General features: G+C 40.8%; 1 protein-coding gene across 1 annotated transcript in view; it reads right to left on the reverse strand.

Annotated features, from left to right (window-relative positions):
- The window catches only part of TENM2 (teneurin transmembrane protein 2), a 905304-nt gene extending 891694 nt beyond the window's left edge, over positions 1–13610 (reverse strand). The window contains exon 1 of the mRNA XM_040630317.1: positions 13385–13610. Coding sequence (XP_040486251.1) covers positions 13385–13610 — 226 coding nt within the window. The remainder of the gene's footprint in view (positions 1–13384) is intronic.
- Positions 13611–14364: the final 754 nt, after the last annotated feature.

Raw genomic sequence — 14364 nt, forward strand, 5'->3', positions numbered from 1 at the left:
CTGCATGGTACCGGGGGCGGCCAAGAGGCAGCTCTGGCTTTGTTTGGCAACAAAGATCACTTGATCATGCGGAGAGAGTAGGGGGTCTGGCAGAGTCAGCTTTGAGTAAAAAACTGTGCCTTCCGATGTTCCTTCCCAAGCTACTGTGGCCAAACTGAAATAACACAGGGCAAACAAATGCCCTAGGGGGAGGCGGAGCCGGGGGAAGGGAGGGTGGGGGAGAGCTTTGGGACCAGATGCGAGCCCTCCAAATTCTAATGTATGATGGGAATCTCTGTTCAACAAACATTTATGAAATGTCTCTGTGAATGGCACTATAGCTGGTACTAAGGGGGATGGAAAGATGAATGAGGCACTGTCTTCCTCTTCAAGGAACTTAACAGGCTATATTTATAGCTTGTTATTCTGCATGGAGATCTGATGTGATGGCTTTCCAAGAGAAAAAAGCACTATCAGGTTTCCTAGGCATGTAGTGAGAAATCGCACACGTACTAAAAGCAACAACAACAAAGACAACCAACCAGGGAACTCTATATTTTTGCAACTTTCATATAAATCTAAAACTATTCTAAAATTAAAAGTTTACTATTTTTTTTAAATAAGAACAACCAGTGAACCAGAAATCATAATGTTTCTTATGTAAAACAAAATAAAAAACAAACCACAAACATTCTAAAACTTAGTAAATACCAAGCCATATCTGTAACACAAGCTCAGTTCCTTCTTTTTAAATCAGTCAATTCCCAACTAAGAAGTCCTATGCTGGCATCTTTGGGAGCTACATCTCCCAGACAGTCTTCTTTTGGCCTACACAGTGCATCTCAAAATGATTTAGCTGTCAAAGGTCTTGACCCACCTTGCCCTAAAAGCAGAGGCTGACAAGAATTCTTCTCAGTATATAAGTACTTTGTTTCGGAAGTGATTCAGAGGAGCAGGAGTGAGGGACAGGGTGAAAAACAGGACAGGAGGAAGAGCCAATAATGTAAGGATGAGTGACTGAGTTGGCCACTGCTGTGGGTACCTAGCGATGATGGTGCTGGGACCTTCCAAGGAGCCTTAGGCCATCCTTCTCAGGATGAAGGAGAGGAGCATTTGTCATCGGTTTCCTATCCATCAGCTTCGCTTCCGAACCCACTGGTCAAGGCGGCCCCACAGGTGCTGATTCTGGGATTGCTTACACTGGATTGTCTTCATCCTCAAGGGCATTTAGCACCTTATTGTCAGAAAATTCCAGGGCAGGAAAACAGGCCAGCATGTTGTGCAGAGCTTACTTAGAGAGCTCCAAGAGTACATTATAGCAACATTTAAAACCTGAGGATTTTATGAAAAAAAAAATCCAGATTTCTCATTTTCTTGGGAAGTTGTGAGATCTAGAACGCTAGACTCAAATTCCTCAAAGGCACCAAACTGCCAGAGCAAAGCAGCACTGCCTGGACCGACATAATCCAAATCGGGACAGTCTCTATCCCCGACACGTAGTTGAAAACCCAGCTTGCTTCATTCCTTGATCTCTCCTGCCTTCTCCTGTCAGTGTTGGACTTTTTGCCCTGACTTGAACTCTTCCAAGACTTCATAAATATTCAGTGACAAGCACGCGAGGACCTACTATTAACACTATCTTTCCTCCCTGGCTTCATCTTTCAAAATAAACATAATTTGATTGTGTTTCTTCCAACAGTAGGTTTCAACTCATCATTACTGCCTTGATGTTGAAGATGTTAGATCAATGGATGTAATTAATTGATTACGTGCTACATTCCAAGCCAGATGCTCACATTGAATCCTCACGTTTAATGTTTAGCAGAATGTAAGATAGGAAGTAGGAGTGCTCAAAGAATCAGTCCACTTGCTTCTTCGGACTTGGAACAAAGAGGTGAACCCTGACAACCGAGGACTTGAAACACCTAATATGCAGGCAAATGGCTGCTCGTTATTGGTTTGGAAATACTATGTAATGAGCTCCCGGCAACATGGCATTTATTAAGCAAAAACCTCTAGGAATTAGGAAGCTCTATTAAAACTAGAATTATGGGCTTTTGAGTGAAAGTGAGATTCCAAGTCACTATCCTGAGCATGAGGCCCTGTATGTTTGAAATGCTATCAGTTACCAAAGAAATGGTTATATTCTATAGTTCATCCAGTTACACTCAATTCTTTGAGATGTTTATATAAAAATATTGACGCCTTAGTCCAACCTTTCAGTGATTCAGATTTAATTAGTCCTGGGCAGGGTTTGGGCATGGGGACTTTTCAAAACTCCCCAGAAGAGTCTAATGAGTTGCCATCGGTCCGGAGACAGAAATGGCATGCGGCTGTGGCCACCTTTGCTGTCCCCTCACTGCTCAGCTAAGACAACTCAGCACTTTGCTGTAGCCTTCCTGCTGTTCAATCTCTGGGTTTGTGAAGCAGAAAGTGTTAAGTGGGTCATCTCCAGGCAGGGCTTTTGCAACACATACAAATGGGGGTCAGAGTGTGAGCATTAACTGAATTGTCATTGTGAACTAAGAAGAATTTGAACCCAAGGCTGTCAGATGAACAGAGGTCTTTTTAAAGTTGATAGTGTCACCTGAATTTGCAGTCATTCTGAGGGGAATCTGTTTGGGCTATGGATATTCACTCTGCAGTTGACTTGTCTTTTTTTTTTTTTTTAAGGACAATTAAAATAATATTTTTCCCTTCTCTCAATGTTCCAGCAAACAGATCCATAGAAACATATTTAATCCACTGGAATTACTCTCTAAATAAATTCAACATTTTGGTTCCAAGTGCTACAGATAAATTCAGCGCTTTAATTCCCATACGTGAAGCAGACCTTACCTGTACAAGGACGGACGGGGAAGCATGTATTATACAGTCAAGGTGGCAGTAGATGTGGGGGGATTTAAAAGAAAGTGCTTCAAACTATTTTTAAAATAAAATACAGCCCACTGGGACAGCAACTGCCCAATGCCTACTATTCATAAATCAGGGTGAACAAAGAGAAGCTTCACATTTTGTGGCTCTGGCCAAAGAAAAAGACCTGAAAAGGAAGGAGAATAACAGATTCAGCTGAGAATACAACAGAGCCCATCTGATTTTCTCTGCTTCTTTTTGTTGTTGTTGTTGTTTTTTAATTCCCAAAAAGATCTTTCTATCTTGGAGAAAATGCATTAAAGATAACGCTCATAGTAACTTTGGGAAAATATTCCAAATATTATAAAAGACTGTTGGACATTATTAAATAAGTCTGTGTTGCACTTATTTTTAATATCTTTGCGCACACTCAGTATTTGTTCTGATCGCTCCCAGCAGAGATTTATTGCTAAAGTAGAACTGACTTGAGGTTGAGTGGAAAGGAAAGCAGTCAGTGCAGGAGGAATATTGAGTAACTTGGTACAAGGGAGCTTGGCCGCAGCAGGGAGAGAGGGCTTGGGAGAGATGCATGCCAATTAAGGTGCTCAAGAAATGAACATGAATTCATCTTGGGTACACACCAGCCCCCTCCTCTTCATACGTCCGTAGGGATGCTTCTGGAATTGCCAGAGCTGAAAATTAAATTATAAACCTAAAACATGACACTGAAAATGTAATGTCTCCTTTGATAATATCAGTGCGATGATTCATCAGTGGGCGGGGCGGCACCCCTCTTGGACCCACACCGTAAGGCGTGGTGAGCCTGACATTGGCAATTACTCCATCTCTCACAGCAGCTTCTCTAAAGCTCCCGGTCGCAATTATATCCTGTCACAGATCACATTGCACCAAAGGCCTCCTACACGTATGACACGGTAGGTCCCTACAGAGGCATAACCGCGCTCTGCGGCGCCGGCAGAGAGAAGCCGAGAGCGGATCACCAACACACAAAAAGCAGATGTGAGTGCACTATACGAATGTCAGAGTGTGTTAGAGAAAACTCGTGCAAGCTGGCATTTCACAATGTGGGATTTGATACTGTCACGCTGGACAGACACACAGCCCACATCTTCTAAGTTCCTTTTCTGAGCCGTGCTTCAAATTCTTCTTCTTGGTACAGGAAACGAGCCGCTAATAAGAATAAATTCTCTCGGAGTTGCAGCCATGAGTCACAGCACAAAACTGCAGAGCACTTTGTTTATCTTCTTTTTCACGGGAGTCCGAACCCACATGCCCTGTACGCTGAGTCCCTCCGACCCAGGCGAACAGTAACAATAACAGCTCATGAAGGACCACAGTTCAGAAGGGAGAGGTTTCACCAAAGAGGTGGTTCATACGTAAAGCCCTGTGGGGAAAAAGGGATCTGGAATATGGGCAGACCTGTTCTACAAAGATGAAATGGGCAGAGCAAGGTACGTTTTCTTTTGGCTGTTGTTATGGCCTTCAGGGACTGGGTATGGAAAGTCCGGGACTGAAAAGAGAATGGGGAAAAGACAAAAGGCAAGAGATGTGGCCTGTGGCAAACTGGAATGTGAATGGACTGGCTTCAGGCACTCAATTCAACATTTCTTAAGCAATCTGTAAGCCGGACTAAACATATCTAGGGGCTGAGTATGCCTGTGTGCATTAACTTTGTGACCTCTGATTTAGGGGACAAAAAGGAGGCCACCTCTGAGTGGGGAAGTGGGAAATAAAACTAGCACTGTCTGATTTCTTTATGCCTGGAATACACAGTCAAGTTGGGACTGAGTCGAGTGTGCAAAAAGTGTTTTCTTTCCCCCCACTCTTTTTGAAGGATCTTCTTCTTTTTCCTGTCCATTGATTACCTGTGTTCCCATGTGAGCTTCTTATTTCTTTTCCTTGTACATTTTTCCTGGATGATCACACTGAGTCCCCTGAAATTATTAGCTGTCAACTCCTAAATCTCTATCCGGTGCAAATCTCTCAGCGGAATTTCAGAGCCTGTACATTCTGCTGCCTATTAGATATCTATATGTACATGGCCTAAGGGCACCTCCAACTCAAAAGGCTCACACTTACACATCCTATCTTTACCTACAAACCAGCTCATCCTCTGTTTCAAACCCCAGTGACTAGCACTAACATTGAGATAGTTGCCATAACCAGAAACTTCAGTCCTTCAATCTTCTTCACCCCCTCACCTTGCTTCTCCCATCAGTTGCCAGAAAGCATTGACCCCACCTTCTAAACATTCAGTTTTGCTAGTCAAGTTACCAATTGGCAGGAATACAATACACACTCACTTGCACACATAACATACATCCCCACACATATGCTGAGTCTCTGATTTATTAAGCCAATGATAGAGAGCGAACAAGGTACTGTGGTCACACACCAAAGAGGTAGATGAAACATAATCTGTTTTTATTTTTTCTTGCCATGGATCCATAGGAGGTGCTCTGTTGCTGATGCTACTCTTTATACAGGCAGGAACCTAACAAGGTTGAGGGGGAAAAAAATCTAAACTCTTGTAACAATGCTACATTTTTATACTCAGGCGTATGTCACCACTCTAAGAGAACTTGAACTATCAATCTATGCACTTCCATTTAAGGGCTTCATTACAAGCATTGACCTTTCCTGGTTCTTTAAGTAAACTCAGCATCAGAAAGGTAAAATTCTCAATGCTCAAGAGTCCCAGAACAATATGTCTGCCTCCACTTTTACAGAGTCCTAAAAAGTCAACAATCTTTGTGGCTTAACAACATCTTTCAAACCATCTCCTTCACCCCAAGTCAGACTATTAAGCTCCCTTGCCTCCACGAAATATAATCTCCCAACCTACCTCACTGAGCATCTTGTCTCCCTGTCATATATTCCATAAACCGAAGCCAGCAGTATCTCCTCAAAAAGCATCATGACCCACTTTCATCCTACCACTCTAGCCCATTTGTCCCCACTCCACATTCAGCTAACTTGAACTTCTTTTAGATTCTTAGAACAACCAAGCTTTGTCATCTCTGGACCTTTGCACGTTCTATATCTTTTGCCTGAAAACTTCTTGCCAGTCTGATCACCCAACTCCTCGTCCTTCAACTGTATGAAAGGCTGTCACAATTTCTGACATTCCTGATGCACAATTCTGGGTTGGATGTCTCTCCAGAATCACAAGATATTTTCCCTTTTTGGTGTCTATCAGACATACCTATTTACATGTCTATTATAGCTTTCCTTTTTAGGATCACCAAGCTTTGGGTGGTTACAGACTGTGTTTGCCTTATTCATTGCTATATACCATAATTTAACACAGTTGCCTCATGGGTACCCCAAAATATATTTGGATTAATTTGAGTGAAGGGAAAAAAATAGGGCAGTGTTTTAGAAATTTAAGACAATCTATGATACCAAAAAAAAAAAAAAAAAAGTGCCAGGGGAAGGACTAAGGGAAGGAGGCAATTTAAATGGCAAAGTAGTCGTCCAGTCTTGAAATGTTAGAAGCTTCCCATGGAATGAGAAACTTGGACAAAAGAAAAATTAAGAAAGAATAACAATCATAATTTGACAAACATCAATATAAAGAAAAAAAAAGTCCTCTTGGAAGACCAAAATGCAAGAGTTGTGATACCAATTCCCAAAGCTAGGAAATAAAAATGGCAACAGATTTGAGGAAAAGATTTAAGTTTTCTACTGGGCTATTTAAAAAGACACACTCCAGGAGCAGTTAGAAAAGTAGAAATGGAGCTTGGAAATACAATTTATGTTAGACTTGAGTATCAGCAGGGTTGGGAGCTTCTTGTACGAGGCCAGCCAGTATTCCTCACCCACTTCTGATACCAGAACCTTTCTTTCCAATATGGAATTCATTCCATCTGGTTTAGGATGCATTCACCATAAGCCATCTCCAAGCACAGAGCAGGCCTAAGTCAAAGACATGGCCAAGAAAAGTCAGAGTGTAGAGGCATCAGCATGTGCCCCCTGTGAGGCCTATCTGGATCTGACTCTTTCCAACAGTGTTACTGAGGGCAGAGAATGTGAGAGTGGAATTATTAACAGATCTTCAAATAGATCTCTCCAAAGAATAAAGCCAAGTCAGAGAATGAGAAACAAGAGACAGTATGTGTGGGTCCACATGCATGTTAGATTCTGCAATGATGTAAGACAAGGCATCACATATTTTGCATAAGCTTATTTCAGTCGGAATATTATCTTAGTTTCACTTGTAACTGAAAAACTCTTGAAAAGTAGAAACAGTGAATGTGGAAGTTATAGGAACTGGACTGTTACAAAGAAACTGCCACAGAAAAGAAAGAATGGAGGGCTAAGGGAGAAACTGGAGAAGAACCACAGAAAAAGAGAAAAAAAAAATCAAATCAGAGAAAGTTAGATCCAACGGAGAATGCAGAATTGACAACAGGTAATTACTTAAAGGGTAATAATCGGGCAAGCACAAAGATTCAAGTTTGAGCAGTATAGATTTAATACCAGAAGGGCAGTGAATGCAACAAAGAAAATCCAGAGAAAACTGAATCACTAAGTGGCAAGGACTCCAAATTATTACCTATAGAGTGATGAGAATGGATTTTCTCCAGAGTTTATAAGGATAAAACCTTCCCTTAGTTAAACCCAGCCTTAAAATTCACATTTATTTTTATGCCATAAAATGCACATCTTTAAAACAAAGTCTGTTTCCAATGACACTACCTTAGAACATTCTTTTTCTGATCTTTTTTCTTTGTTTACTTGTAAAGTTGTTTGACTAGCAACTCTCTTACAGTGTGTTGGCATCAGCTGACAGCTGTTAGATGGTATCTTTCCTTTTTTACTAAAAATAGGGAAATAATGTGTGAGTTATGTTCATCTTTGGTAGCAAAAGGTATGGTGCATAGGGAGTCAAACACACTTTATCAACAACTGGAAGAAAAATTCTGGATTTGAAGATGTCAGAATTTTTGCAAGTCATAAGAAACAAATCCAAGGGAAAAAATGTTCTCTTGCACACAATATTAGAAGTGGAGAGCCGATGATGACCACTTTTGTTGGCAACAGGCTTAAAATGATAATAATGATAACCACTAGCATTTATTCAGCATTTATTAAAAGAAAGATAGCATCCACACCATGATAAATGCATAATCATAAAAAACATTATCCCAATAACTATAACGTGGGAACTTTTGCAGGGGGAGAAAATGAGATTCAGAGGGTCTATGTTCTAGAATTTGATCAAACTCACACTGATGGAACACATCAGTACTGGGGTACAGACAGTTGAGCTTTGTATCTGCATTCTTAACTGCTTTCCTATATGCCTCTCAAATGGAGCAAGAAGGATTCAAGTTAGCCAGCAAGAAGACTATGGATCATATTACACTGGAAGTTTGTAGATTCTCTCTTTCTTAAAATCAATCAATCAATCAATCAATCAATCAACACAACCAAAGAATAAGAAGCAGCATGTTATTCTCAATTGAATTATGAAAAGAAGTCCTGCCTACAGGTGGGAGAATAAATTAAAAGCAATCTTCTCAAGGTACTTTTTAGCCTTCCAAATACTGACCTGACAAACTTCTGAACTTCACTAAAACTTAAAAGATGTTCTTTGTAGGTAAGGGCCTGGGGTTTTCAAAATAGAATCTTTCTGTTGCTTTGGGTACAGTGGAAAAATAAGTTTAAGACACTGGTATAGGCAGAAATGCTCACAGGTTTCCAAAGTATTTCAACAATTCTTATACACATTGATTGAATGAATATAGTTAACACTTCAGCTTATAGTTGTTCATGAGTTTCTAGCACATTAACACAGGTTAAATTTATGCTATGCCAGATTACACAGAGTAAAACATAGTGCCCCAATTATTTTAAAGATCACAGGAGTGAAAATTGGTTTATGAAATACCAAAATCAAACCTAGCCTAAAATGTGTACGTGCGTATGTCTTTATGTATTTTTTAAGTGCATTAAAGGGCTGGTGAAAGTTATTTCTGCGCTAGAACTGATTGAGGGAACTGATGCAAGCATATTTTCAAAAATCCAATCTTCCCCCAATTCCTTCTTCAACCTTGACCTGAACAGACAGCCTGAGGTGCAGAGAAAGAATTCAATCTTGGTCCCCTCTCCAGAGACTTGCACTACTAACTGGAAAGAAGGGCTTTTTGAGGCATGAGAAGCCTGGCTGAACTCTCTAGCCCACTGGGCCTTGCCTAGCGCAGAAACCAGTCAGTTCTGCTTACCTGAGCAATATCATTTAGATAGCAACACCTTTCTTGGTTAGTGTTCCAGGTTGAGAGGTTGTGGGAAAAGGCGATGACTACAGGGGAGGGCAAAGAATCAGTGCTGACAGCCTGGCGCACGTTCTGACAGCAGGAACTTTTTCCTGCAGTGGTGGCTGGTGGAGAGCTAGTAGGTAGGAACCCTTGCAGGGAGTTTGGGACAGTTGTGGAAATAGAGACGAATGGGTGAGCACAGGAATCGAGATCAGCAGTGCTGGTGGCAGTGCTCATGGGACATTCAAGTTAGCAAGCGTAGTTCCTACAGTAAGAAATGTTTAAAGGTGTTGATACCAAGAAGGTTTATAAACTGAACATCGTAGCCTTTAACTTAGGCTTTAATGGCATGTTTTTGTTTATTCATTTATTTGGGAGGGGATCAAACAGAGAAGTTCAAGTTCAAGACACAGCTCTCGCATCCAACTTGCTGATTTAAAACTTGTCTTCACCAATTCCTCCACTTGTGACCTTGGAATGATTTATTTAACCTCTCTGTGCCTCAGTTTCCTTATCCAGCAAAAAGGGGATAATAATAGAACCCACCTCACAACACTGTTGTGAACGTTTCCCTGGGTTAATATAAGCAAAATGTTTAGACTGACACCTGACATATAGAAAGTGCTCAACGAATGTTAGCCATTATTCTTTCGTTGTTCTCGTTGTTCTTGTTTAATACATCTGAAATTGGTGTACTAATCCTGGTGAAACACAGAATGTAGACCAGAGTCACAGGCACACTAATATGCAAAAGCAGAGTTCAAGTCTAACTTGAGGCTCACAAGTCATGGGGGAATGTCTAGTGTATCACGCTGCTCCACACCCTAACTTCAGGGTCCCAAAGAACAAGCGTACACAATCTGCCTGGGCACTCGGCTGACCTTCATTACTTGAAGTGGCACCTATTTCACAGGTTAGACTGGGGCTGGGTCTGACCAGGGATTAGACCACTGGTCACTTCTGTCAGGTGCATTAACTCTCAGACCACTAGGATGCTATTCAGTACAGAATTAGTCATTTACTAATTACTAATTACTCCAACGGCCACAGACCTAAGGTCAGCAATTTTCTCCCTTCACACCAGGAGGATCCAGCATAATAGAGGCCAGACAGGTAATTTGCATTGTCTCTTCTTCGGAGCAGAGGCTGATCCTGTGTTGAAAGCAGGCAAAGAAGGTATAATTTGATGGGAACTTACACAAGCTTCTCATGGGAACACCTAACCTCTCTCTCCTGCTGGGAGCTGGCAGGTTCTCACGTTTGATACTTGCAGATGCTTGCAGGGGAACCGGACAGGGTCCGACCCCGGCCCCACATCACTTTTAGTAGCTGGCAATTCTTTTCCACCCTGAGCATCTGGAGAGTCATCCAACTGTGTTTGCCAAACTTGCTTGAATGTGAGAAGCATGTTTGTTTTATGATCAGTGTCTTGGGTTTTAAATAAGAATACCACAGGAGATGATCCCCCTATGATCCTTGCTAATGTACCTCTAGGCTAATAAGTTCTGAGATGATCCCGCTCTTTGATTTCATGAATAAGAAAATAAAATGGGAAATGCATGACATTTAAAAATTATTGTTATTCCTGAGAGTAAAATTTATTTTAACCCTCTCTGTAGTGGCTAAGTTTCACGTTGACTATGATGCTTGCCAGATTGTATCTCCTGTTCTTCCTCTCCTTAAATATGTGCTTATTTACTTCCTGAGTTCAATTTTAGAACCCATCAAAGTAGATCCACTCAGACTCTGACTACATTTTCATGCATAAATTCATAGATGTCTTCAGAAGGAACTGCACTTGCATATGCAAATACTTTCCAATGCCTTTTCACTTCTACTTTTGGCCTGCAGTTTTTAATTCATGCAAACACATTACACAAACAAATATGGGCTCAATAACAACACACGGCATGTGTGAATTGTTAATTGCAAAGCTATGGGTTTGATATGGCCAAGCAACTTCCATTATTATCAATGGAGAGGAACAAGATTAAACAGGAAGAATAAAGGTATATTTGAACATAAAATCCCAAGCATTTGGTTTCATTTTATGTAAATATTAATAAGGGAAAAGGTGACAGGACAATCCACAATTCAACAATAATCTGGGATCTACAGCTCAGTGCACAATGATCCCCAGAAACCAGGATGCACCTTTAATGAGAGTTAGGAAGAAGGCTCAACATTTCAGCACAGAATCATAAGAAACAAAAATGTATGCAGCAACACTGTAAATAAAACCAAAAATATAGTAGAAAATGAAAGGCTTTCAACCATGCTGAACGTGCATCACCTTTCAAAATATTTGAGTCTTGTATTAGTGACACTCTTGGAAATAACAAGTGTCCTAATATTTTATGTTGGAAATTTAAACACTCAATTAATTAAGCTGTGATTCTTTGTATTTTTTCCCCAATTCCCACTCATGCACTTTGAGGTCAGGAGAGAATTTAGTGAAGTAAAACATTTGTTGAAGTTAGTCACAGATCAAAGACATCTGATACAGAGAAATTTTCAAGCAACCCTCCCCCTGTATGAAGTGTGTTTTATTTACATGAAGATAACTCAGAAAAGGAGAGTGTAGATTAAAAGTTGTATCCTGCAAGGGTCTACAATTGCCGTGGAAATATAATTTTAACTGTTTCTCTACTGATTTTTTAAAAATATTCTGTTAAATATAAAAACTGGAGCTAGGCTAACTGGGAGCATACGAGAACATGTTTTTTTAGAACAAACACTGGACTATAGATTTGCGTGTGTGTGTATGTGTGTATAGACATAGAGAACACATATGTGTGGTGTTTTCCACCAGGAATGGAATTCCAAGCTGCTATCAACTGAATGTTTGTGATCCCCCCCCCACCAAAATCTTATATTGAAACTGAATCCCCAATGGTATTTGGAGGTGGGGCTTTTGGAAGGTGATTGAGTCATGAGGGTAGAACCCTCACGAACAGGTTTAATGTCCTTATAAAAGATGACCCAGAGAGCGCCCCTCCTCTCTTCAACTATGTGAGGACACAGGGACAGATAGCTGTCAGTGAACCAGGAAGCTAGCTTTCACCAGACACTAAATTTGCCAGTACATTTATCTGAAACTTCCCAGCCTCCTGAACTATATGAAATACATTTCTGTTGCTATAAAGCCACCACTTTATGGTATTTTGTTATAGCGGCCAGAAAGAACTAAGACGCAAGCTAAAGTTATCTCATGAGGAATTGAGTTAGTTGAATATTCAGGAACAGGAACATGGAACGAGAAATAAGGAATCAATGTTACCAACCACTGATGCAATAACCTAGCAGGCAGGGCCTGGAATCTTGGCACTGGCAGAGTCCCTTCCCGGGGCATTCCCTGTACTTTTGCACATTCACTTGTAATTTTGCTAAGCTGTCCATGTAAATCACACATGGCGAGGCTGGTACGCGAAGCACAAGACATGGAGCTCGTGAGTCAACCTCACCATACTGCGTCTCAGCCCCGCTTTTGCTTTAGTCTATATGTCCATACATTTACAGCAACCCTTGACAAGTGATAACAAACTTCCTCACGGATATTGGATATGAAGAGAATGCCAACTGTTACTGCTTGAGAAAAATCTCCTCCTCCCCAAAGAAATCAAAATACTGAAAGAAAAAGAAGTTTTGGTGAAAGTCGCAGGGAGAATTTTATCTGTGGAATTGGGTAATAACATACACCAGTTCACCTATGCTCTGAAACACAAGAACACAAATGCGTAACTCAAAATTAACACCACGTCTGAGGAGGAAAGAAATGATACATTACAGGATACGGGAGGTTCGAATAGGTTTTAATCAATATACCATTTGTTCAAAGAGAATCTATCTGAGAAGCTCAATGTGTAAAACAGTAGAAATTTGAGCTCTTGGAGGCTTGTATGTGGGATTCAAGAAAAACAGTTTAAAAACCACAGATAATTTTGTGTTCTTCAGGACAGGGATTCATAACGGTCTCAGGAATACCCCTTACAGAGCCAAAGGTTCGCTGTGTGTTACATTTATCAAAACCTACCATTGTGGGGCTCCAAAGCAACCTCCAAATTGTCAAGGAATTCAGCATTCAGGACAAAAGAGGCACTTCTGCCATTCCCACAGGATTCTGCTATGGGTCGATAAAAGGATTGTTCTCTTAAACTAAACTCTAAAGGGGAGACAATGCCAGCAAGCTTTGCTTCCATTTTTTACCAACCTCAGTGATCAACGCGCAACAGTGCTCGGAGCAAGTCGGTGGGGTCAGCTCTACCTACCTTGTCTTGGAAACTCATCTGACTCCCGGTGAACGAGGTCTGTGACTCGGTTTCCATAGTGCATCCTGCTGTCATGGTCATAGGCCTTCAGAGTCTCGCTGGAGCTGTAGGACTTTTGCGTGGGCACGCGGCAGTCTTCACTGTCCAGGGAGGAACTCGTGTAGCGGCACTCTTTGCCACACCGCCCCCTGGTCAGAGAGCGGTGTCGTCTGTCCTTCACATCCATTATTCTGGGTCCAGCAGAAAGTCGACACTTTCAGAAAAGTGAGGCCTGAGTTTTGGCACTTGTCACTTTGCCACCTAAAAACATCAAAGGAAAAGAACAAGACTGTGATTATAAGAAATGCTGCCTTCAGTTCTGACTCATGCTCTGACTCAGATAAAAACACAAAAAGGAAATTTGGTCAGTAGTGCACAATCTTTTTTGCAAATGTTTAATGCATACTTTAAAAATCAACCTAAATAGAACAACTGGATACAGTAAATTAATTATTTTGTTGGTTAATAGATTTTGAGAAGAAAAATAGTATTAAAATAACTCATCTTTTGATTTTCCTATATGTATACAGATGACATAAGTCTGTCACTAATGCAAGATTGTACTATGAAGTGGTTCAAAGCAAAAGTGATTTTACCCATCTTTAATTGCACTCTCTTTCTGCTATAGAGAGGTTGGGGTAAAGCAAATATCAAAATTAAGTAAGTAAAAATTAAAGAAAGGTGTACGGAGGTATTCATATATGCTAATGAAGCTTTGCAATGGTACCAAGTCACATTTGACTAATATAAAATTGCCTAGCTGGGTCTGGAGAATAGTAACACAAGCCATTCTTGACATGCAAACAAACCTCCTCTGATTTTTTTTTTTTTTAGATTTTATTTATTTATTTGAGAGCAAGAATGAGAGAGAGAGAGAGAGAGAGAGGGAACAGTCATGAGTTGGGGGAGAAGCAAAGGGAGAGGGAGAAGCAGAACTCCTC

Source organism: Ursus maritimus, unplaced genomic scaffold (genome assembly GCF_017311325.1).
Source record: "Ursus maritimus isolate PB19 unplaced genomic scaffold, ASM1731132v1 scaffold_15, whole genome shotgun sequence".
Classification (NCBI taxonomy): Eukaryota; Metazoa; Chordata; class Mammalia; order Carnivora; family Ursidae; genus Ursus; species Ursus maritimus.